We start from the raw sequence: 27,639 nt of genomic DNA, 5'->3' as shown, positions 1-27,639 counted from the left end.
TACCAAAACTGTAGTATGGAACATCTTTTAAATCAGTTTCTAGCAGAAATTAATGAAATATTTGCAGATGATATTCAGACAGTATAATTCACTGGGAAAAACTGGTGCTTTCTGAATACGTCTTTTCTTTATTAAATGCAGAAACATTAAGCATTATAGCAATAGAAACGAAATTAGATTATAAATATCATTCACAAAATTTTGAGAAATTTCCGTTGTAGCAATAGAGCAAATCCTTTAACGTGACAAGCTCATATTACTAACGTTTAAAAGAAACACGCCAGAATTTGTAAACTTACAAATAATCCAGCATAAAATATGTAAGTGAAATATTTATGATGATTAGGAAGCAATCGTTATTCCCTCTGGTCTTTAAGTGAGTTGCACATCATATTACTAATCTTTTTGCAAATACCACAGCAGAGACAGGAAAAATAATTACATCCAAATACACTAGCCGAAACCAGCATCACTAACCCTAGAATCATTTAAAGGGATTCAATAAATCCATATAAATCCACAGAATGCGAAAGATATTTTGCTTTTCTCTACACTTTCTCCCTACTTGTTTAAGGCCTACAGAACGGCTTCAAACATAGCACTAAATGTTACTGACAGAATAATTCCGCTCAACGTTATTGCATAAATTGAAGCAGCAAGTACTAAACTTCTATAAATAAAACAAAGTGAGGGAATTTTTCATCTCAGATCAGTTTGAACAAAAACAACTTCCCCGCCATAAACATTCAACATCCCCTGCAAATAAAATACAATTTAACATCCAGATAAGCAGAACTCACAAAGAATACACAGTAACACACTGATGGTTTAAAAACTGATAATAAGTCTGAGGCACTGGGTCTGATGGAAGTATTTCCAGTAAATTTCGTTACATGGCAGGTGAACTTCGAACAACAACAACGTTTTCCAAGCAAAATTAACTGCTATACAAGCAGCAATCTCCTATGCAACTGAATTAATCTTGAAGAATATAAATGTTTGGTACTAATGAATCCTCGCCAACAGCGCTGAACATTAATAATATTTCAGCCTAAAACGAAATGAATTGCACATTATACTAGATAAGAGCCACGCTGGCTGCCATGGTAATGAGAAGACACGTACTTACAAAGCAAAAAACTCAATTGCAGATAGGCTCATTTATCAATATCCCTTGGCGGCGCTTTCATGTAAAGTACGAACTGAAGAAAATAGCACTGGATAGATTGCAACAAGAATGGAGCTCTCCTCCAAAAAATGATCTGGTTTATTTGACTATGGCAAAGCACTCGAGAGCTATCTGCCTAAGGGTAGGAAGGCTTTCGTAGCATCCCTCTCCTTAGGCAGACAGCCTTCGAGTGGTTCTGAACGTATGTATGAGCGCTTCTGTATGTTAAGGGATTCTTCGTGTACGTTCTCGTAAATTTTAACTATGCGTCGCAAAAGGTCCTCGAGTGCATGAGATTCCAATTGCATATTTTGAACTCAGCAACAGAAATCTTATAGATTCATGCATTTAGATTCATGGCATAAGAATGTTAAAATTTTTTCCTCAGCGTATATTGATTCAAAGAATATATTTTACAACACAAAAATAAAAGGAATTCTGTAAATACGACCAAAGGCGTAACAATTCTTTTTCAATAATTCAAAATAAAGTATGTATTGGAGCTTTCAAGTAACTTAAAATTAGCTCAAAAAGCAAACCGATTGAGAAGCTTTATGTTATTTGGAAGAAACTACCGAATTCTAATCCCCTCCCGCACACATATGCAAATAATCACAAGTGAATTTCAGAAACGTTTTGCACTTCCGTACACATACCTTAAAAGACTAACAAACACAAAAATTTTTGATTTTAAAAATAACCAAAGTTAACAATTATAACAGCATGTTAAGAAATACGTATTCGCGGAATTTATAAACAGATATTTACACTGTTTATGAAAAAATATTTTCATTTAGTACAATCACAAAATTTGGTTGAGTAAACTGTAATACCTTCAGAAGTTTATTTCGATCACATGAGTATATTACACTAAATCAAAGGAATTTGTGTATTTAATTCTTAATAAGCTGCACATTTTTATACCCTTATCGGAGCAGATATTTAAATTTCACGGTAATTCATTATGCATTTGAAAAAAATTACGAAGTTTCCAATCTGAACTATACACAAAAGGTAATATTCATACATTTAAAGAAGTTTAATTTTACTTAGTTCACAGTTTCAATATACTTTATTAATATTAATCGTCCAAATATCAGTTTCGATTTGTAACATATTCATGTGGACATTCGCTCCTACAACTCAACCGCCTTTTCCTAAATCTGGCAACAGCTACAGCAGCAAGATACTTCTTCAAGCTGCGTGAGGAAATGGACAGACTTCCATTCGGATGAGGTTATGACGTGGCGATGGATGTAACTGAACTATCCCGCTCAACAATGTTGCTTGATGATGTAATTCCGTTTCATGATGAATCAAACTTTTTATCTTACTTCCTTTCACTCTGTAGATACCATAATCATGTTTATTCAGTCATCATTTTAAATACCTTTAAAATGCCACTGCCTTCCTCTATTTTAATCCTAACCTCATCCCACATTCATTTGGGTTTCGAAATGGGTAATGGTGTCTACCGTAAAATTATCTTGGAGAAAAATATAATACGAAACGAGTTCTCGAATATTCAGAGACTCCTAAAGCCAAATACATTGCTCAAAATCAATGAATGTTCATTCTATAAATTGTAGTGCATCTTAATTTTCTTTTACGTAGAATTCTTTTTTAGGCCAGTAATGAAAATTATTCTTCCGTCACTTAATAAAAGGTAATAAACCTACGTTTTCTGATAATGAATAATGTTTGTAAAATAACAGAAAAATATAATTTTTTACAAACGAAACAATTTTTAAAACTTGGAAAGGCTTATAAAATTCATTGATTTTACAAAAGTAAGGAAATAATTTCGAAAACTAAGACTGGGCAGCCAAAAGATATATTTCTATTGAATTTAAACTAAACTGCCTTACATAGAGATACAAATAATTTCACTGTACTTAAAATTGTGGAAATAACAGGTTGTTAAGAATAGTGAAAGTCGAAATAATCCAACTAATATGAAATGTCTCTTTTTCTTTTTGTTAACTTGCAATTTTCAAATATTATTTATTCAGTGTAGGCAATAATAAGCATAGTTATTATTGTGAGACACAATTTTTCTGTAATGAGAAGTCCTTTCAGATCTGATCACAAACTTAATTTACGTAGATAGTCCTCGTGGGTTTTGCGATATTTTAAATAACCTAGTTCTTAAATCTAATGCAAAGAGCCATTTGATCCATTGTTCAAGGGACAAGTGTTGTCATATTAGATAAACGTGTCTGTGGTGATGCAGGTTATCTTTAACGATCTTTGCAACGTTTTAACTGAGACGAAATTATTTCTTCGCTTTATTACTTATGTATGTTTTGATAAATATCTATTAAGCCAAATATAAAATTTAATTAAAATTTTTTTTTTTTATTTTTTAGATTAAAAATTTTTTATTTTAGAAAAAATATCTGTTAGATTTTTAGTCCAAAGGGACAATTTGCCCTGAAGTTGTTGAAACACTTCAATTTTACGTGCTTGTTCGCCCAACGCAAAGCTAGAGATTGGAGTGAAAAAGATATTTTGAAAGCTAAAAATATTATTAAAAAAGGTTATTCTTGTGCGCACATCCTGTGTACCTCAAGTATTCTCTACTAAACTATTTTTCCTTCTAGGAATCTAGAAAATCTATGAATCTTTTACCTATCTGAAATGTAAATTTAGACGTAGAAATAATAAGATTTAGTAACCGTTGTCTCAAGCAGTTAGGTTTTAAAACTTAAAAGCTTATACAAGTTTATTAAGGCCTTTGTTTTGGATTATTTTAAATACTAGAGGAGTCAATTATAAAGTATTTTATGTTAACTAACCAATTATTATGATTTAAACCTTTACTAAGTTTTCCGTAGTCCTCACTAGGAATCTAATTAGTTGGTAGAATATTAAGTCGAGATTTTTGAATGTTTTAGTCTTAGAGCTTTTTGCTGCGTCGCCTGCATTTTAAGTTATATCACCCAGTTCTGTTAAATAATATCCTGTCTTTAGCCATTTCGATAGCCGATGTTAAAATGCGCCATTAAACTACTGAGCCATCTTAAGGAAACCACTGATTATGAGTAACATGTGATGCCTCCTGTTTCCCTTCCAGAGTTAAATAAAAGTGTTAATTACAATTTTATTCAAACTTTATTACAGTATTCTAGACAAAGTGAAAGCACTTGTCAATCTAACAGAAGATTTAATTTCTACACAATTAAGACCCTATAAATACTGTAAAAATATTTTTAATAACACAATGTTTAATACTTCATTGTTTTAATTATGTAGACTATTTAATTAAAATTTCAAAAGCGCTCTAAAATCAGGCTAACGTTTTTATGATTTATTACTGATTTCCTCCGCAAATTTGCACTACACATGCCTTCGCTTTACTTTGCCCACTAGTTTTCATATACATGGGATTATGGCTCCCCCTCCCTAATAAGAAGTTTCTGCTCCTGCAGAAGAGGTCACCCTCGTCTGATCGCCCTCGAAATACCATGTCTATATCCTATGATCGTTCTCGAAAGTTTCATTCAAAATCCATGGCAACCTAATACTGCTTTCTAATATACACTGTGGTATTATAAACTTTACAATGGTATACTTTTCATGTAATTCAGTTTGAAACTTTTGAATCTATGTCAAACTTCGTAAAACTGGAAAACAAATAATCATCTCTTCTCTAAAAATAATCAATTATCCATAAAAAGTTAATTTGAAGGTAAAATATAATCAAGAATAAAAAAAACTAATATGGCAGCGAAAATGTTTCAACTAAACGGAAATTTGTCTAGTACATGTACGGTGAAATTAAATAACTCGTACATGTGTGTTGTACAACTTGACGTGATACAACAAATTTGACGTGATACAACGATGTGTATCTAATGCTGAAATATTAAGAACTTAAAAACAGTCATCAGACTTGGTGAATATGTCCCTTCTGGATATATCAAGCCATTTATTAAATGTTATTCTAAGCATCAAGTATGCGTTATTTCTCTTGACTGTAATGGAAGTTCAGTAATAACACTCATAAATTTAGCCTGAAGGAGATCGATAATCCTTAATTCCCTTTAAAAGTAATCAGAACGACTTTACTGAGAAAATTACGAAAACTTTTCAAAAACTTTCATAAGCTTTTAAGTGTTAAATAAGGTGGTATAGAAATATTTCTGTGCGCGGAGAAACTTTATTACTAAGTATTTTAGAATTCGATCTGCTTGGATAGACGAAAGAATGAGATAAGTGAAAGATAAGGTAAAGATAGTTCTAAATGCAATGACAAAGTACAACCCCTTATGATATAGATATTTATGCAAGATATGTATGTATAAATTACAAGATTGCAAAATGCGCTGCAAGCTAGTATTTACTGTAAAAAAAGCAAACGCAGTTCTTGCTGCAAAAATAGGCAGCTTTCAAGATGTTTATATTATAATAAATAGGTATTAGATAAGAAGCAGGCATGAGCAATGTCGAAAATACATGCCTTATTCTACTAATTTCGCTTAGCTGAATAATTATTAAATATCACAGATCAATCAAAATTATTTGTCTAATTATGAAATTGACTTATAATTTTAATAAGAGCTACTAAAAGTAGGAACTTGCAGCAAGAATGCTTTGCAGCTAGACTTTGCTTTGATATCAAAATACTACAGCTAGACTTTGCTTTGATATCAAAAATTAATGTGAAAATTGGAACGATCGGTGACAAGAAATGACGTTTTGAAAGAAATTACTTAAATTTTATTATTTAATATTTATTATCTATGCTGCCATGTCTCTTCCTGCCATCCTCCTCTTCACCAGAAATTCAACTCAGGGTGAAAGTATCCAATATTTAAGTCTCTTAACTGTTTTTATTAGTACACATGCTTATCAAGAAATTATGCAGCTCTTATCTCCATACATCGCGTATTTATATGTTTACACGCACGCATAAATCATGCATGAAAATCAGCCCATTGCATTACATTTGTTGGCAGTCAACTAAAAAGATGATAATCTACACCAGAAATTTTTAAACGGTGCCCCACTACACTTTGGTGATAGTCAAGGGCACCATGAGTGACGTCATTATTTTTTTCGTTCAAGTAATATTAAATCATTTGTTTGCCGACACAAACTACGCTTTATCCACTTAGTACTTTCAAGAGCAATAATTTTCTCCAACAAAAAATTTCATTGCAAAAACATAAAAGATAAAGATTTTTTTTTTTTTTTTTTTTTTTTTTTTTTTTAACAGAGGAAACTTCAAAGTGGTGAACAAAACAGACTGAATTCACTTAACAGACCTCTGGTGACCATTCATTGTTGAGACGTTACATCTTCCTAAAAAAATGTTTCTTAAAAATGCTTTTGCTACGTTTTGGACACAATATTACTTAAAATGAATGATTGGTCCGATTTTAAATGAATTTCATTCAGTCAACAATGCATTAATCTGATGTACTTGCACCAAGTTAAACAGTAATTCTGTATTTGAATGTTAACATTTTATATGAGCATTTTCTATGTTTTATTGATGATCCACCCCTGCACTTTTGGGTCATCGGATCTTTTGCCCTAATTAGTTTTTCTTTAGGGATATGCTCTCGATACTCATTTTTCCCTTTTTCCTTTTACTGCTACGGAGACCATAATAAAAGAGACTGTGAGATACGTATGACAAGAATTTAATAATGTCTTAATGTAAGGAAAACTGAATAACACAGCTATATGCCTAGCTTGTCCTTTACATTTCAACTTTTACGCGCCAGTTTTTGAAAATGTTTTAAACCACTTTTTAAAATTTAAAAACTCAAACTATTCAAACAGCATCAGGAAAAAAAGATTTTCCAGTAAAAGGCGTAAAGATAGCAGAATTAGAAACAAATATCTTTTGCGTTACAGATGCACTGAATGGTTCCCTGCGCCCGACAGCGTCCGAGCGGTAAAACCGCTAAAACTGGTAGTTTGGTCCGAGATTCGAGTCCCGGCGAACGGGCTGGCTGCATGGGCGTTTTCGTGGTTTTCCCATGTGTAGCTTGGACATGAGCCAGTTTCCATTAAAAAGACCTCCACGGAGCATCCCTCCCTTTCCGCGTAGTGCCTAAGAGCGAAGCACGTAATAAGTAAAAAAAAAATGGTTTCCGGCAAAAAAATATAATATTTGTCCGTGAATTTAACTTTTTTAAACTTAAAGAAAAATCTCTAACTTTATGAGGATGGAAAAAATCAATACCACTATCAAGTATTTTCTAAATAATATTAAACGTTGCATAGCTTAGGTATATTTGGAATATTTTATTTGCTGAACAAGTATTGGTAAGGAAACGGGAAACTTAATTGAGAAAACTTCGTTTAAGAAAGTTCCAACATTAAAAAAAAAAAAAAAAAAAAAAAAAGAATTCTGCTTAGAGAAGAATGATGAAGAAAAGGACTTCTTTCCAGGTCTGCACAAATTATTTAGGGAAAATTAGATTTCAGTATGCATATTGCTTTTGTAATTCAACTTAGATATATTCTCTGTGCATATTTTGTTAAATATAGTTCTAAATACTATTGGTACAGATTCAGATATGATGGTCTAGTTTAAACCGTAGTTACAGAAAGAATCAAGGTAGAGTCACTTTCAGTTGTTGTCTATCGTGGTCTGTGCCAAAATTTTGCATATTATGTACCAACAAACAGAAACAGGTTGCTCATCAAGGCATTAAGGTGAATAACATTGCATTCATCTTCGTATTTATTTATATTTATTTTTAAAGTATCTGAAACTTTCAACATATCACAGAAGGTTTTCGGACGAAAACCAAAATTTAAACCAATTTTCTAAGGAAAGTAATTTATTCTGTGTCAATGTTTTAAAAAGTTCAGTAGTATATACTTTGTTCTGTGTTAGTATAATTTTATTGAGATTGATTTTAATTTCAAATGTATTTCCCAGTTTTTATAAAGTAGCATTTAATTAAATCTTGAAAAACGTTTCATTTTTTAAAGTAATTTTATCGACTTAGTTCTTTAAGACGATGACATGCAAAACAGTTAAATCAGCGGGAAAATAAAGATTTTCACCAGGTAATTCAGAAAAGAGCCGTATAATGGCTGTAAATAGTCAAATAAGGCATAATCCAAAAAAGCTTGGGAACTTCTGTTTGAAATCTAACGACGCACCGATCGCATTGTGGCAAACACTGAGAAACAATGATCGTTCATCACGGACTCAATTTTTGGCACCTAAAAGGTCTAGGTGCAAAACTTTCTGAGATTTTCAGCGTCTTCTTTAGAAAGCTCTTCACGAAGTCTTCTCTTTTCCTAGACAGATATTGATGCAGTAATTTCGCGGCATAAATACTAGTTTTTCGAAGTCTGTAAAAAGTTTAATTTAAATAAATAACTTAGCAGGTTAATTACCAGTTTTTCACAGTTATTCAAAATAGTCTATTAGATTTTTGCAATCCTAAAACTGAATACCAATAATTAAAATATTGTGTCAGCTAATTAATTCGTGCAATGCTCGAAAATTATCATTTAAAGCGTGCTCCGTAATGAATCTTATTTTGTGACAAAATAAAACGACAGAATAGAGGAGCTTCGATGAACATATTGAAAAATCATGTTCAGCAGCACTGAAGATCATTCAGCTAATATAGAAACTTTACACAATCACATTAAGGAAAGCCAACAAAGCCCATGGGCGATAAAAAGACCATTTTTCTAGACAAAACTTCTTGTGCATACTTTAAAATGCCTAGATAAAGACTTATGTGAGCTATATAGAAGAAACTGGGATGTAATTGAATGTTCCAATTGCTATTACTAGAGGAATTCTTTAAGCAAAGTTTCCTATATACTTTAGAAATATGCAGACGCCAATCGCATTTCGATTATCCGTTCTTAATACCTTTTTCATTTGCAACCTGAACGCAAATATTAAAAATTTGATCATCTCCTTCAACTTATTTCGTCGTGGTTATAAGTTTTAAAATACGATTTTCCTGCTTTACGCTATAAATTATGTTATTTAGGTTCCTCAAGTATGTTATTAATTTTTCGATGACCATAACTCATCTGCAAGATTCAAATGGAAAAGAAAAAAATTCCATTTTAGCATTTTAACGATTTAAATATCGTAATAATTTTAACGATTTAAATATCGTAAAATAATAGAAAAGGGGAATAAGTATATTCCGTTTCAGTTACGCTTAATAATCTACCTGTTACTGAATGCACACAAAATCATTTAATTTAATAATAGTTTTCATAGCTATGTTAAGAATTATGTGCTTGCTTTTTTACTTAAAATTTATAAAAATGTATCAAAGATTCCAGATTTACAAATAAACAACTTGTATAAATACGATTTTGTAATGTACGATTCCTAAATAACTTCAATCTATGAAAGGTGTAATATTTATGAAAATGACTGCAATTTCTTCAGTGATATAATATTTATAAAAATTGACTACTTTCAGTTTACAAGAATTGAAAATAAATCCCATATAATTTGCAAAGCTTGCGTTTTACATTTTTCCTTCAGCATCAATATATTTCTTTATTATTACTTTCAGAACCTTATTTCTGCATTTCAATGGAATTTTTACATGAACTTACCAAAGAAGAATCAAATATTCGTGGATGTCATTTACTGGTTTATTATATTAGCTCCAGGTTCAAAATGATATGTTTAAAAAATCTCAACATCTTTCCAAAACGCTGTATTTCTTTTACTTCTTTTTATCTTTATAACATGTTCATTTTGAGAAGAAATTGTTAAAATATCTACGTATGCATCACTTTATTTCTTGATATAGAATAAGTTTCAGAGAATATCTAATATATTCCAGTTTTATAATAGTAAACATTATACGGCTTTAGTGTTGGTAGCTAATATTTTTCCAGCAAGGAGAAGAATAAGATGTATTGTTGAAAAAATAAACATAAAGCTTATTATAATGATTAAAAATTCGAGTTTTTGTATTGCGTACGCAGAACATGCACTATAAAGGTATCAAATAATAAGTGAATATAAGTGAGAGGCAAAGTATTGAAAAATTATTCTTTCCCCTATTACATTTACAAATTAAGTGCAATATTACACTGTAAAGGTATGAAAATGTTACACATTTAGTAATAAAACAAAACGAACGAAAATATATACCTCTAAAAGTTTGCATCATTAAAATAACTTTAAATAAAATCTCTCACTTCCATAGAAAGTTTTTTTTATTTCTTGGTAAAACGGTTGTAGTTTGGTTAAGAGGTATGCGCGCAATAAAATTAGGTTTAGAAATTATTCAATTATTACAAAATTTAGTGTTTTCTTGACATAGAAATAAAATATATTCTGCGATTTAATATAATTATAATATTAAAGGATAATAACGATTTGATCACATCATTTAAAGGCTTCTTTAAAGGATTTACATACATCAGTTTAAATAATGTAACTATGATTCAAATTCAGGACTTAATTCTAAAATTAGGAGTTGCAAAGTTAAAAATAAACGAATTAAATAAAAAATTAATTAATTAAACAAAATATAAAGAAATTAATTAATTATTCAGTTAATAAATATAAATTAATGATAAATAGTTTAATCATAAATTAAAATACGGAAACTCATCATATTTCAGTTTTCGACTGGAATTTACAGTTTTATTTAAAGACTGAGAATTACCGGACTCGGGAATTTAATCCCTGCTGAATTTAATCTTCGTTAAAAGTACATCCGGTAGTGCACCTTTTATAAATTGTAAGCATGTAACTGCACAGTGCAGATGATTGTAATAACAAAACCCAAGAAGACTTTTTATTTTAGACATTGTAGTAGCACATTGTTATGCAATGATAACCTCGACATTTTTCAAAGTATTTTGAGGAAAACTCTACAATAGAAGTAACCGCTTTTTTTCCTAGCGTTTTTGTTGATGGGAGAACTTGAATTAAAGGGGAGCAACAAAACTCGCTGTTGACTGCTGTGCCAAGAATTTGTGCCACCAGCCAGCATTGCTTTACGCCTCGATTTAAAAATGTGCCCAGAAATAACAGAACAGACAAACTGTTGTCATCTTAGGATTCAACGGCTGGTTTGAAATTCGGAAGCATGAAAAAATTTTGCCATGAAAATGGGCTCTTGGAACGAGATAAATACTTGGAATTTTCTCTGATGCAGATAAATAGGTTTGCCTGGTGTTTAGTTAATATCATAACAAATATTGTAACATAAACAAATCATTTTTATTGCAGTTCACAGTAAATATGAAGATTCTGCGAATCAATGCAATCTTTCTTTCTCTATGTGCACCACTGACATCAGGCCCAGATGGTTATAATATTTAATCTCGGTTTGTACTCAAATAAGAAAATTAGAATTAATGTTTGCACTGAGCTTTCATGCTCTTTTCTTTAACAGGCAGAATTCAGAATTTTTTCATTGTAACTCAACATTTTTATACGAAACGTAGTTCAGAAGTTTAAAGTTCAGTTTTCAAAAGGTACAACAAACAGGTTACCTTTGTTCATCCAGCTCAAAACATTTTGTGCAATGGTAGGGAAGAACCTGAATGTAATATCTTAAAATTGTCGCTTGTAAAGTGGACATTCCCAATAAAAAAGCGAAGTGAACTTCCTTTATTGTAAAATTAGAACAGTTATCTAAATATATGAAGAAGAAAATGCATAGTTGCAATGTCTTGCATTACAATGCTTCTAATTACTATGAATCTATACTCAGAAATACACTAAGGCATAATAATTACTGCCATCGAATATAAATTGATTCCCAAATTCACTATTTCGACACAAGCATGGTTATAAGTGAATTCTAACGTTTGCTGATATTTACGTCATACGCACGTTTTAAAAATTTGCCACTCATATTGAGGTATTAATCCTCGTCTCTTTCATTATCTTCATGTTAAAGCTGGAATGCAAAGACATCCCAGAAAGTCACTAGTACATCATAACACTGTAAGTATTCCATAAAAGAGAAGTACTAGAGAGCGAACTTGAAACATCACATATTTCCATATCCCTTCACAATTTTGTTTTATTCTATTAAATAATTGCACAATGTATTAAACCGTACTGAATATTTCATTTAATTTGAGATAAAAAAATATGTTTGTGTATAAAAAATATACCATTGAATCACTGAAGGCAATACTGTGGTTCAATAAACAGTCAGCTCGCTAAAATAACGAAGCCATTAAAGAAAAAGTGAAAACTATTGACAATAGAAACATCTTCAATGAAATACTTTGAATTTTTTCTATATGGCAAATATACCATTTTCATTTCAAAAATCTTTCACATTCAGTTAGTTGTCATTACCATCTTTATAAGTAAAGAGATTCCGAGTTAACGGAAGTAAAAGTCACTAAAGCACTCATGGCATTAAAAAGTGTATAACTTATTTAAAGTGTAAGATGCTGCCAGGGAGCAGCTCACGGTTCCAGACACTTTCGATCATCTAAAGAAGTGGTCAGTTTAGAAAAGATGACCTGAGATGATGATAAATATCGTTGCTTTAGTATGTCTCTGAAATACTCGTCCTTTCAGTGATGACATTAGGAAAATGTTCGCTGTAATAAGTTTCAGGTCTTTGATACATTTGATAAGATTTTAAGTGAACAAATATATTTTATGATTTTTTAATTAAATGCTTTATAACCATATATGCCTATTGATCATAGTTAATCAAAATTACTTACACAACGAAAAACAAAGTTCGAATCTCAGGCCTGTCACGAACACTTATCAGTCATTTCCAAAATACAACGACTGGTAGAGAAGAAAGAAAGCTACAACTTCAGATTTATTCCGAGGAATAATTTCGATTCAAAATTAGAATAAGAGTGAGAAAAATCACAACCGCACCCCGAATCGGTGATAAAAGACAATGAACGAAACAAAAGATGCAGCAAATACAACTTGCCGCATTTTATACACTTGACGCCATTTATGTGCTTGGGATACGCAAATATATTACTACAAGTACTTATGTTATTCATGAGCATAATTCTCATAATAATAATCTTCTCATAATATAATCTTCTTAATAATAAAACTGCATTTAAATGCTTTAATATTAGCAACCATATTATAAAATTTCTCTCTTTTTGCACTATTCTTGTAAAGGGTAAAATGCTTTCTTCCGGTATGGTAGTAAGTCAGTAAGTCAAATCTTTATGAGAAAGCATACAAACGTATACTTTCGAAGGATAAGTTCATGAAGAGCATTCTAAAAGTAAGGTGCTTGAATTCGCGTTACTGTTGGGAAAAAACCATGAAAACTTCACAAAGCGAGCTCATTCAACAAAACCCAACACTCGCCTCTTTCTTCAATAATTCTGGAAGATAGCATTACAGTAGCATTCTTTAACCTTAAAATTTTTGCATATGAAAAGAGAATACATCAAAAGAACAGGAGAAGTCCCATCTTCCGACTCAATACGCTGAGAGTTATTAGCTTCCTGAGAAGACATAAACAGAATAAAATATTATAAAGTGCTTTCCGTCAATACCCGTCGCATTTGCTGAATATTCGATGGATAGCAAGGATACAAGTTTTTGCCACCGTAAGAAACCATGACAGAATCTCAAAATGACGCAATAGCGTGACAGGCTTCAGATGCTTTAAAAGGAAAAACGCATTTATTATGCCTCTTATTTGGAACCATCGATCGACATTCTCGACTCTGAAGGCTTTCAACAACTCACTTTCCATCAACTACGTCGAGGCTTTTTAAAAAGAATAGCTTCCCTAAAATGTCAAGCCATTGCATGGAGTTTTTTTTTTTTTTTTTTTTTTTTTTTTTTTTTTTTTGAAGGGCGAATAACGTTAAAATATAATTTTTGACGTTTCCGAGTTTCGAGTTTGACAATGAAGCGTTTAAAGATTTCTATATACCTAAAAAGACCAAATTTTGAATAAATAATATTTTTTTAATTTCACGGATACATATATGTACACACCAAAACCCAGTTTTCGGATTTCCAGCTATACGAATTCTAACTCTCTTGACCACTTGTTTATCTTTCTTGGCTAATTCGTAGTACTAACACAGTTAATATTAACTTTTTTATGTGATATAAATGTTTTCGTTGATTTCAAAAATATATAAATATGAGCTAGTGCATTTCATACTAAAGAACCACTTAGAAATTTCTCAAGAATTAGATAATTTACAAGAATGCCTATGGACGCGAAATAACCACGTGCCTATGACCTACTATACATTAGCTTATTGTTAACATAAGCTGTAATCTCAAATTGTTCAGCAAATATGTAACCTACAAAACAGAAAAGAGTCACCTGCTACGCATAAGCTTAATGTTCTTTGTTTACTCTGAGAGCCTTTACTTAATCAAGCACAGACTACAGTGTTTCAGGTGCTGGAAACATAAATAAATTATGCTCTAATCAAGAATCAAACTATGTATTTTCTGGCTGCTATCTCGATGTGTTAAACGTCGCACCGCATAAGCAGGCATAAGGAAAATGCCATAATCCGTCACATATCCCTCACTTAAGATGTGATTAGGGTACATGGATGAAACCTATTTGGCTGAAGTGTAGGTAAAATTCGGCCATTCACAAGGGTTATTCTCTTTAAGAGAATATATTAGAAATATATTAGAGACAACATCTTAGAGGTTGCTGAGTTAAAGTTATTCCTGTAAGTATAAATCGAAGTATAATCGAATTCAGAGCAGGTTACAGGCGAAAACATCGCAGACAAAATCACGAAATCGAGAAGAAAACAACTCAAGGCGAAGACGTTGCTGTGCAAAACATCGTGGGAGAAAAGAAATTACGGAGAAAGCATCGTTGTCGACAATAAAGCGGTTCAAAAACTTTGCAATTTAAAATCGTCGTGGTGAAAAATAAAGTACGTAGAAATCATCTCATGACGATAACATCGGTGACATTCGGTTTTCAGGCTTTAAAATTTGTAAATGCAAATTCGCAAAATGATTTGTGAGTGCAAGGTCTGAGGAATATTTTTACTTTTATATTTCACAGTTTTGAATTAACTAATAAATTTTCGCTGAAAATGTAAGAAGAAAATTTAAGCATCTAAAAATTGAGAATGAGTAGAAAATAAATGCTACTTGTTCTGCTAATAGAATTTTAAACTTATTAACTAATTAAGGTCATTAATTAATTAATCTCTTTTATAATAAAGTTTTAGTGGTTATTTTTCTTTAAAAATATAATCAAAAAAGATTAGAAAAAGGAAGATGAGTAACTGCATGAGCTTACCTCTTTTAAAGTTATTTAATTAATTACCAAATTCAGAATATGATATTCTGATCTAAATAATCTGATATTCTCTTAATGAAAATTCATTCTTTCGTTTGAATATATTAGTCTTTTTAAAGTGTCATTAACAATTTCATGTACAGCGTGCAGTTAGTAGTTTGGATGTAAATTTGTTAGTTATAACGAAAAATGTCACCTAAATAATATTTACTTGAAGGATTTAAATTAGATTAACTGTTATAAGAAGCATTTATTTTTAACTCATTTTCAATTTTTGAATGCTTAAATTTCCTGTTTACTTTTCCAGCAAAAGTTTATTAGTTTATTCAGAAATATGAAATATAAAAGTAAAGATATTCCTAACTCCTTCTTGCACCCACAAATCGTTATGCGAATATGCATTTATAGCTTTCATATCCAGACGCATATGTGGGATATTGTGACCTCATGCGAAAATTTGTAAGGGCCTTATTTTTCACCACGATATTTTTGATGACGATGTTTTCAAACTACGAAGTTTTTGAACCACTTTATTTTCGACAACGATGTTTTAGAACTGCAGCGTTTTCTACTTGTTTTCTTCTCTCCCACGATGTCTTGCACAATGATGTATTTATCTTGTCTGTTTTCTTCCTGACTTCCTCGAAGCTTTCGGTGGATACGCTTGACCATTGAAGCTTGACAATTGGATTGAATTATTTAATATAGAAGAAGTAAAAAAGTGTATCTCTCTAAACTATATCCTAGTTTTGATCGACATAACACCCCAAGAAATGTGATACGAGGATATATCCACCCAAGAAATAAGATCCTCTTTTCTCCTAATTAACACTTTCTCAAAATTACTATAGAAACGTCAGATTTTTAGATACTGTATTTCAGAAGGTCATTATAGTCACAACACTGACGCCCTATCCGAAATTCAGAAGCAGTTTCAGCGGTGTCTAAAATCGTTCTCAGCTAATTATCACGCAATCTGCAATAGCGAAACTCTAAGTAACTATTTTATGTCACCGGAATGTAGTGTCACTATGAATCTACTTCTGCACTTGGCCGCTTTAAATTAGTGCTCGAAGAGATATTCTGCACACCTAATAATCAAGGAATGACTTGAATGAGAAATAATCAAGGAATGAATATTTATTTGAATTATAACTATAAAGAATTCATCTTATTCCAAGTATTAGAAATAAGATGTTTGTGTACTAAAGCAAGTACAAACAGAAAATATGCAACATATCTAACACTGCGAAGTCTATTAGGCTTTCCTAAGTATAAAACATGTAATTGGTTACACGGGCGTTTCCGTGTGTTTCCACCTGTAAAGTCTATTTACTTACGCAGATAATCCTCACGTGCTTTGGCATAAACAAACCAAATCAAATTTTTACATTCTACCCGTCTGAAAATGACATGGGACAGGTTATGCGATCCTCCAGACAACAAACTCTAATTTAGTGATAAATAATTTCCGCCATTTTTAGTTTGGGCACTAAATAAGGAGCAGTAGAGGAATTAGGTATCATACATTTGATTTGTTTAGATTGTGGCAAAGAATGTGTGAGCTACTTATGGAAAAAAATGCCTTCATAGAGAGCTTTTTAAAAATTGGTTACACATGGATAAAATCAAGGAAATGTCCATACAGCCATAGGTATCATAGGAAATTCCAAATTTATCGAAGCTGGGCTATTTAAAGAATGATAGATTGATTTATAGACTGATGTATAAAAGGCTACAGCCGAAGTAGGATGAATGCCTAAATTTCTTACAATTTGTTCAATCGGCCTTATTTGCTGTTTTAAATTGCAGAGTTAATCAAGTAAAGGTTTCTTTCGCTGATGCCATTAGTTCTAAGCATTTTATTGCAATGAAAAATACAACGTTTTAATAATTCTTCCTGCTCGTCATATTTGCCACCTATCGCTATATTCTGTTCGTTAAAATTGAATTTCATCTTTAAAACACAGAAATTAACATTGCAGAAATTCAGGAAAACATATAAATGGAATTAAAAAGTATTCTAGCAAATGAATTTCACGAAGTGATACAGGATGCCGTGTGAATATTTATAATATTGAAGAGAATATATGAGGAAATATAATATTTGATAATTTTCAGTCTCTATTTCGAATACTTCTTAAACTTTTGAGAAAGCACCACGTATTCAGTCTCTGGCAATTATTATGCAAATATAAAAGTTCATTTTAGGCTTATTTTCTTTTAAAGCCTGAGTAAAAACTTTAAGGCCAGTAAAAAGTTTTGAGAAAATGGAAACATTTAAACTGAAGAATTAAAATACCATTTGATTGATAATTATTGAGCTTAAATAAAAGTAAAAAAAGTAGAAAAATTAATTTGCAAATATTTTATTATTAGAAAATATTACAGAACACACAGATGAATATTTGAGCCTGAGTAAAAACTTTAAGGCCAACATAGAAAATAACATATAAGAAAAAAAATACAAATTCTTAGAAGGTTTTGTAGGAGCCATTTCTTCGAATTACTTCAAATATTCTTGTTTTCATGGATGAAACGAGTTTTTGACAAAGGGTAAGGTCGGTTTTATACCATTCATCTTCGATAGTAGATTTCAGCTCTATTTGCATAAACTCTTCTTGCTAAGTCACCCCAAAGGTTCTCGATTGGGTTGAGGTCAGGTTATCTAGCTGGTCATTTCACAGTTTCAACATTGTTGACTGGGAACCAATTTTTTGTGCTGTTACTCGAATGGATAGATGCATTGTCTTGCTGATATTTCCAATTTTCTCCAGCAAGACATTCAGCATTTGGCAAAAGATGATTTGTTAGTACATTTTGGTATCCTTGTGAATTCATTCTAGCTGAAACGAATGCAGTTGAGCCCGCACCATTGTAAGCAAAACAACCCCAAGTCATGACAGACCCTCCACCTAATTGGTGCTTGGAGAATATTTCTTTTTCATTTCTTATATCATGCCAGTAGAAATTCCAGCCATCTGGTCCATCCAAATTCCATTTTTTTTTCGTCAAAAAATAATTTCTATCCATTGGTTGTCCCTGGTCATGACTTTCTGGCCAAAGTTCAAACGCTCTATTTTGTGTCTCTGCAGCAACTGAGGCTTAGTCAGTTTTGCTGTATAAATGAACCTTCCAGACCTTCTAATTGTGTTATAAATCGTTTTTTGACAAACTTTTAAACCTGTCGTCGGAATCAGTTTCCTGGTTGAGTACTTTAAAGTAGATACAAATTGGCAAACTCTTCTTTCATCACGCGAGGACAAAGCTTTAGGTCTTCCCCCAGTATTCTTTTTACTATAATTGTCTTTCAATTTTAAAAAATTGTTGACTACAGTCTTTGATCTTCCTATCTTTATCGCAATAGCCCGACTACTCATTCCTGTTGAAGACAAAGCTTCGATCTCTCCTCTTTCACGTACAGTTAACTTCTTATCCTTCTCCATCTTCACAAAGATCACCAATACTTCGAAGAAACGTATGACAAATATAAAAATTGCTGCGTTGTCACAAGGTAGTAGTTTCAATGGTAATTACACGATTATATTATATTTATTTTTAAAAAATGACTGGTGGCCTTAAAGTTTTACTCAGGCAGAAATACTAACTTTGTAAATAACCACATGTTTCTCATAATTATGTATTTACAAATTATGTTTATAGCATTTATTTCTTATCAATGAACTTTAATAGTTAATATTATTTGAATCCCTTTTATTTCATTTTACATTTTCTCAAAAATTTTTACTGGCCTTAAAGTTTTTACTCAGGCTTTAATCTAATTTCTTACCACTAATTCTTGCAGTACTAAGACAGCAATATAAATATGCATTTAAATAAAATTTATGCAAACAAAAGTTTTCAGAAAAATTTATTACCTAATTGAATTTATTAATGACTACAGAAGAAGATACTCTGTAACTAACTCTTTTACTAATTAAATAAATAAGGATTATCTAAACAAACTAAATAAAAACTCTAAAATACTGAAAATATTTTTAAAACCAAAATTTAGAAATCCCAATAAGACATCAGGAGAGTTAATTTAAACATTGCTTCTTATATAGATTTAATTATTACAAAATAATAATAACACATTTAACGTGTTGATAGTTATTAGCAATTAAATAATACAGTAAACCATAGTTAAATTGAAATAAATTAAAATTGAAGATACTTTTTGCCAGTCTTCATCCATATCCGCCGACTTTAATCTATAATCAAGGTTGGCCCAAAATTTTAATTTTCTTTCATTTTGAGTGCAGTGATATCAGCTTAAATGACATAAGAATAAAATTGCACTGAATATAAGTATAAATTTATTTTGCTCTCAATAACTGAATACATTTATCTGAATCTAAATTATATCGCTGATCTGTCCTTAAAAATATATCTTAATTTCTTACTGTTGCCTCTTCTTCAAATAAGATTCGGTTATTTATTTATGTTCTCATACTCATGCATTATACGGAGAAAAAGCCTATTCGGGAAGGCAGTTTCTTCTTATCACTCCCTTCACTTACGCCTGCTGCCTATCCAATCATGAAGGTCTTGGGACGATAATAGGGAACGTGATGACTGTGAAAGAAAAAGACTACTGCTTATCGCGGAGAAGACTGAATGAGATGCCATGAGACAAACAAGATTAAAGAAACAGTGAGAAATACCTCTCTCATTTTTTTCTTTTCGCTGAGCGTGGAAGGAAGAATAGAGTAAGGAAGAATTCCACTGAATTTAGATTCCATTCTGAACTGCCGATTCGAATATTTTCACTACTCTTTACCAATACCAGAGACTTTAGCACAATAGCATACGAAATAGGCTAAAATAAACAAACATTTTTAAGTGGTATTAGATTGTTACATTGTTTTAAGATGCTTTTTTTTTATATTTTTGAAATTAAATTCTTATGAAACAGAAAAACTGCTTGTTTCATAAAACGTGCACTGCCAATAAAGCATAATCACCATTTACTGTTATGTTTGGCTTCTTTAAACAGCTTTCTTTTTCTTCAATGGGGGTAAGGGCACTCTTACAGTTCGCATAGATTTTGGAGGCAAAAGTTTTCCAGTATGTCATTTTCTACGTATATTTGACATCTAATACTGTTGATTTCCTAATAAACTATGGAAAATTAGCCTCAACTGATTTATTTTACATCCTTTGTAGATTTTTGTCCGCTCATATGACGTAAAACATCTCACACCACAGTAGCGAATCGTAGTATTAGTTTTCATCAAAGTGAAATATTCCCAGAACAGGATTAACCATTAAGCAATATAAGCATATGCTTAGGATACAGAGTCCTTAAGCTATTTTGAAGCAGGACACGTGAAAAATGTGCAATGCCCTCGCCGGGACTCGAACCATGGACCTCTCGAGTACGCGTCGAGATTCGCAGTATGCTACAAATTAGAACACATGCAAGTCATGCGAAAAGGTAGGAGAAAATACCTTATATACTTCCTTTTAAAGGGCGACTGGAAATCAGGGAAACCAATCGCCAAATCCTGATGGTGACGAATTATTTTCCACCGTCTTTTATTTCTGACGCCACTTCAGAATCATGAAGAATTTTTTCGATGACAGGAAACTGAAGAAATCTGCAGTGCCCTCTCCGGGATTAGAACTTAGGATCTTCCGAATACGCATCGAGTGTGTTTCCAGTTACACCGCGAAGGCACGCAAAAAGGAGAGAGAAAATACTTAATATACTCCCCCCTCTTAAACGGCGATTGGGGATTAGGGGATCCACTCGCCAAATCCTGGTGGTGACGAATTACAGTCCACCTTTTTTACCTACTTCAGGCGCCACTTGTAGAGTCATTAGGTTATTTTGCATGAGACATGAAAAATATGCAAAACCTTCACAGGGACTCGAATCCTGGACCTCTCGCATACGCGTCGAATATGCTTCCAATTACACTTCAGAGGCATGTGGAAAGGAAGGAGAAAATACCTTACAAGCGTATCTGGAAAAGAAGGCATCACAGAAAGATTCCCAAATGTTCAGGAGATGGCGCCAAAAAATTTCCCATTGCTGGTGTTTGGTTTTACCGTGGTGCAGCTAAACCAAAACTGAGAGAGAGAAGAAATGGTGAAAAAACTGGCGTAAACATACATGGAGATCCCAAAATCTTTGAAATGCTTAGGGTCTCTATAAAAATCTTAATCTGGAATTTTGTTCTCTATGTTATATTATAATCCACGTCGACTCGATGCATAAATGCCTTTTATTTCTAATATAAGGATGGTACTGTTAAAAATACTTTGTCTCGGTTACTTGGGCATCACTGAAAGGAATTTTGAGAAGCAGAAAATAAGGATGGTTTTAGTGCCTTTTATATGCCGGCTCCTCTACCTTTATGCCGGTAAGTCATTTTAAATACAGTAAATCGATAAAAGTTATCAATAATTTTCGGTTTCCGAACACTATCATAGAATACAAATTTAATTTTTTATAATTTTTTCGGAAAACAATTTAAATAATATTTGAATAAATATTCAGCAGTTAGATTAAAAACTTTTATGGATCATAAAATAAATCCTATTCATCATAATAACTAAGAATGGGCCGACATTTTAGACGCATGAAAAAGATTTTGTGAGTGCAATTACATTAACAATACTTTTCGCATTTTATATATTGAAAGGGAAATAAATTATCAAATGTAAACTTCATGCATTTAATTACTATAAGTCATTCAAAGTATTTTTGGTAGTCTGTCTCAATGGGATTGGTAGAATTGAATGGATGCTTGTTTTAATAAGCAGTGATAAGCAATTTAATAAGCAATTTGTTTTGTATTTTTGAAAATACAAAACTAAACTTACGTCGTCAAGTTTTGTTCTCAGTTTTTTAATTAAATAATTTATTTTCTTCTTTGTTCCTCCAATGCGAAAATTCTCTTTGTATTTGTGGGCTTTACCATTTACTAGCAATTAATTGCCAAGTTTAATGGTGTTTATCTTCAGATGATATATCAAATCTGAAACCATAATCAAAATCAAGATATAAGATTTGCAAAATAATTTTTTCGCCTGTTCGTAAGAATTGCTGTTTCTCCTAGTAGATTTTAAATAATGGTGCACTGCTAATGTCTGAGCCGTAAAAGAGTGCGGTAACGATAGTTCGCCCTGAGTTAGAATGCAACCAGGTGAACGAGCTGGCTGCATGATTGGTTTTGTGGTTTTCCCCATGTATAATATGAATGGGATCCAGTTTCCCTTTGACAATCCTTCATGAAGGCATCCTTATTCTAAGGCGAATAGCCCCATGTACTTAACTATATTCAAAATAACAGATAAAAAAATCAAAATGACAACAATTTTTAATTTACTCCCAGGAGAAAGGGAAGCTTTTGCATTCTTACAAGAAAATTTGTATTTTGCCCTCCGCCCAAATTTGCGAAAAGCGGCAAGAAATAAAATTATATATTACCGCGAAAGCCAAATGGAGATGGAATGTGAAAAATAAAGAAAAAAAGAAATTCTTTCGCATGGACAACTAGCTCGCTATTTCAAATCTCCTATTCCTGACAGAGGTAAGGTTTATAACTACCGAAATGAATTAAAATAAGTTTTTTTAATATTTCTATCACAATTCCATTATTTAAATGTACATTTTAAGTGGAGTCTGAACCTGGTGGCATTTTGTTTTCATTGGAATTTTATAGTCACCGTTGAAACTGACAAGCACCCATGTCCGCTTTTTTTCTAAAATCTTGTTTTCTTTTCATTTAAGCAAATTGGGCATAAATTAATTTACTTATTCATTTATTTGTTTTAGGTGAAGTACTCGTAGTTTATCTTTAAAACTGATTTGTAATTTTGTTGAAATAAAAATACTAACGAATCGACGTACTACACATCTACCTCATTATTTTGAACAAACTCCAAAATCCTTAAAGAGACTAAATAATACGCCAATCGATGACTGTCATCGCAGACTAATGGCTTCTCAGGATAACCTACCTCCACATAAAGCCAGAACTATCCACAATCAGGAAGAATAACTTCAGAGAACGTTCACTGCATTAAAATGTCATTAGTTCACAATTTATGACTCATTTTCAGTCTATATGAATAAATGTTTCCCATGTACTTAACTGACACAGATGACAATTAATGACCATTACTAAGTCTTGAAATGACACCGATGTTGCAAATAATAAAAATATTAAAAGGAAATACACTTACTGGTAGGTAAGCCAGCCAAAGATCCATTTAGATAGACAAGTTTGCATATTTTCCACAGACCAGAGTGGCTTCTCAAGAAGAAAGTGTTGGTTCTATTGATATAGATGGGAGAGTCGTCTGGTGAAGTCACATGGAACCAAAAGTCCGTGCTTACAGATACGGTCCATAGGATAAAGGCAAGAACTATCCCTGCAGTAGCAGCCACTAGAAGTTTCCTTTCGAATACCAGCACTTCCATAGGATCTCTGTTCGCCACTCTCTTGCGAATCCTCTGCATGGCACTGGGTTTTCGGGTTCTCTTCTGTTTGCCGCTAACGTCTCCATGTGTAGCTGTTTCGCGGTCTGACATCTTGTTTTCAGAAGATGAACTTGTTACTGAATCATTTACAGGTAATCTGTATGAGTGTATAAATTGGATGCCAGTAATGTACACTAAACATTTACTTAGTCTATCTATCCAGATTTATAACTTTTCTTAAAATTCTAATTACTCTCAATGTATATTAAGCATTTCAGAATGATAATCAAATTTTTCATACGAAAGCAGATTTTGAATCTTCATTTAGTGCTAATAGAACCTGATATCATTTTTTACTTTTGTCCATAAGAAAAATAGAGATTATTGCTTCCTTTGTCAGAAGTTAACTATATTCCCAACGCAACGGAGACACAGTCTTTAAGTTCGAGGAGTAACAACTATTCTCTGTGTCTTTTTTCTTTCCTTCAAAAATGTCGTAATGTCAAGAAAATATCACATAGTTTCATTAGTATGTGAATTTGCCATTACATGAGAGGCACTTCGTATGGTATAACTGTTTTTTCTTCAGCTTCATATTCTTCAGACTTCAGACTTGAACAGTCGCTGAAATAAAAACTGTAATTACAATCTAAAGGCATTTTCAGAAAATTATAATAAACTGAATTATTGTAATAGGGTAATAATGCAAGCTATGGAAATATTCATTAAATATTTTATAAATGCATGCTGAATTTTCATCTAATTTTGCATTAACGTTCTAATTATATTTCGATACCAAAACTGACACTTGAATAAGTAGTAAATTTCCATGCACCTACAACCTACACCTATACCTACACCCTGAAGGTCGTTAAAGATACACAGCACTAAGAACTTCTTAAGAAAGAAAGAAATCTGGTAGGTGCAAAATCAAAAATAAATGACGCCCTGAGTCTTCAAGAGTCACTAGATATTGCATAATATCACTTGGTAATAACTTCAAATTAAAAGTCTAAGTAAAAGCATAGTCAAAATCAAAAGTTTCCTGCAAGAAAAACATGCGACATTCGAAAAAGCGCTGTCCACATTCGAGCCATAATTCTCGCTCAATTTCAAACGTAGATAGGAATTTTTTTATAATTTCCAATGTCGGCTTTAATCGCAATTCATAGAAATCTGCCTGGTCGTTCATTAATTAGAATATTAGATTATGTTCATTAAATCTCTATCTAGAGGAGCAGATTAATAGTACATTATTTTTTTATCTTAGAACTTCTTTATCTCAGAACTTACGAAGTAGTGAGTGTAGTAACGATGGGAGCATTTTTGACGACCAGGCAGATTTCTAGGTCAATAGGTTACGCCTCACAAGCAGTGCCTAGGGCAAAGGAGTGGTAACCTCTTGAACCCGGTTCGAAAGTGCGGAGGCAGAAAGTTAAAAAGTCCGTAAGTATCCGGTGTGAGACTTGGATGCTTGGGCAAAGTAGAATAGTAGAATCTCCCGGGTGATTTTGGTTGGAGTATCCCCCTTGCCTAATATAGGAGTTTCAGCTGCGATCTTCTGATCGTGTAGTGGCATTCATTTGCAGGAGTACGTACAAAGTTTTTCTGTCTTTATCTTAGACTATTTTCTGCCTCAGAGCCCATGATTTATACGTTGTGACAGAAGACTGTTCTAAAATTACAGAAATATGTGCGAATAAAAATTAAATTACGTTTAATTGCGCCCCGCACTTGAATAATATTTTATTAAAACAAGTCTGATTTCTTGTAAAGTTTTAGATAAGAGTATTTCTATATATGTTTCAAGTTTAGGTCAAAAATGATCGTTAACAAGAGAAAAACAAAAATAATAAACGTATAGTTTATTGATGAAATTGGCAGAAGCTAAGAGTCAGGAGTTGTCAACAGCGTGGCATTTCCAGATATCAATAGCATCTTGTTGCAAGTTGATATCTGAAAATCACTAGCAAAGGTTTGAAGAAATAGCACCGAGTTTTTCACAAAAGAAAGGTTCACCGCAATGCTTAACGTATTACAGCAAGAAGTAGACAGAAGAACATTTTGGGTATCATCGTCACGCATATTCGCTTAAGCTGTTCTTTCAAGCCCTTATTTGAACACTTGAAGATGAATTTATTGTTTCATTCGCTAGATATTTTTTACCTCTTAAGGCAATGTATGATCCATGAGAGGTAGTAATACATAGCCAATTATTCCACAGAAGTTTCATCATCCATATTCTGGCAATGAAATTGAGTATTGGACGCGGCTTAGCACAATCAAACGCCTAACAATTCTATACCGGCCATCATACGCCAAGAATGCCTTAAATATTACTCATGATTTATAACAGCAAAGAGAAGGCATCACATAAATATGCTTTTACCACCAAAAATACGAAATAAAAGTACAGAATAAATTTTATTTTTAAGAATCATCCACAATTTTTTGTCAAGTGCGGTAAAATCACTGTATCTAAATTTACTGACGAGAGAGAGATATTTTCTTAAATCTCAGATTTCTTTCTACATAAGGATAATTAAACCTCGAACTTTAATCTGCGTAATATGGCTGACTGGCGTTAACTACGACAAAGCTGTCGAAGGCCAAGAAACAGCGCCTACATATAAAGCACCCTAAGATAAAGTTACTTAAACATATAACCGTTCTTGCCAAGAAAACAGAGTAGTTGCCAGCATTCTGCAGACTTAACCAGTCGGACATTAGGGAAGGAACAATTCATGGATTTCGATTTTTTTTCTTATTATCTTTCTTTAAAATTTCAATAAATTATATATAATTTTTGCATTTAAATAATTGCTGTGCCTCTTTCTGTTAAAAGTTTCGCAAAAGTACAATGCAAAGTAACCCTATTCGAAAATCCTTATCAGAAAACTGAATTAAATTTTTGCTAGACATCTAGAATGCTATAGTTTTATGGTATTGCTATGGAAACAATATGCGAAGCTTTCATTTTGTAGAACTGAGTTGCAATTTTATTTATTTATTTATTTTGTATGCGTGTGTTCTAAGAAATATTGCAGAGTATGCGGGAAGACGCAGCAGTAAGCTTTTCGTCGAGGTGTTGTCATGTTGGCTAATATTATTAAATTTTCTTAACTAACTAAAACTAAATTTATTTTTTATAAATTTGTTTCTGCGTCACCATTAATCATCCACATTGGTGACCGACGCTAGACAAAGTGCAGCCTTCTGATCGTTTCGTGTAATTTGGAGATTAGGAAAATAGAATAATAATACATCATATACCGCCGCGACCCGAAGAACTGCACACACTCCTACCACTGAGGACTAAAGACGAACTACGTCACACACGCTTCACATATGCCAACAAACCAGGCTCAGCCATATTCCACCATGCATCAACGAGTCTAACTAAGCTCGCCCGCACATCGCAACCACAGCCCATCAACAAAATGATGACTTTTCGACTGCCACATAACAGGCTCGGGATCGCATCCCAGAGTCATTCCCACCTTCAAGGGCATGCAAAACCCGTGTGGTTTGGTCTCGTGCATTGGTGCTAACAGATGGGGACACGAGCAAGGAACTACATACCAAGCAACACCAAGCCAACACACCACCGTAGAATCGTTATAGTCCCTTACTTTTAAATAAAAACTTCATAGAATTTACACCTTCTCTCCATTTTCGATCCTAAAGCCGCACATCACTCATTTTTCCACCTCATTTCAAAATAGAGTTCAAGTTAGCCTTCATACGTACGCTTTTCAGTAAATTAAATCCGCTAAAAAGAAAAATGAAATGGGTAAAAAAATAGT

General features: G+C 32.4%; 1 protein-coding gene across 3 annotated transcripts in view; it reads right to left on the bottom strand.

Annotated features, from left to right (window-relative positions):
- Positions 1-27,639, bottom strand: part of LOC118187527 (transmembrane protein 114) — a 174,190-nt gene that overhangs the window by 51,821 nt on the left and 94,730 nt on the right. For all 3 annotated transcript variants that reach the window (XM_085818880.1, XM_085818881.1, XM_085818882.1), the window contains exon 2: positions 23,596-24,457. In XM_085818880.1, coding sequence (XP_085675006.1) covers positions 23,596-23,944 — 349 coding nt within the window. In that variant the 5' untranslated portion in view covers positions 23,945-24,457. The remainder of the gene's footprint in view (positions 1-23,595; positions 24,458-27,639) is intronic.

Source organism: Stegodyphus dumicola, chromosome 6, assembly GCF_044657685.1.
Source record: "Stegodyphus dumicola isolate Sdum_Otavi_A_Nest chromosome 6, ASM4465768v1".
NCBI classification, from domain to species: domain Eukaryota; kingdom Metazoa; phylum Arthropoda; class Arachnida; order Araneae; family Eresidae; genus Stegodyphus; species Stegodyphus dumicola.
The sequence above is the reverse complement of the archived record's forward strand: the minus strand, read 5'-3'. Positions and strand labels throughout refer to the sequence as shown.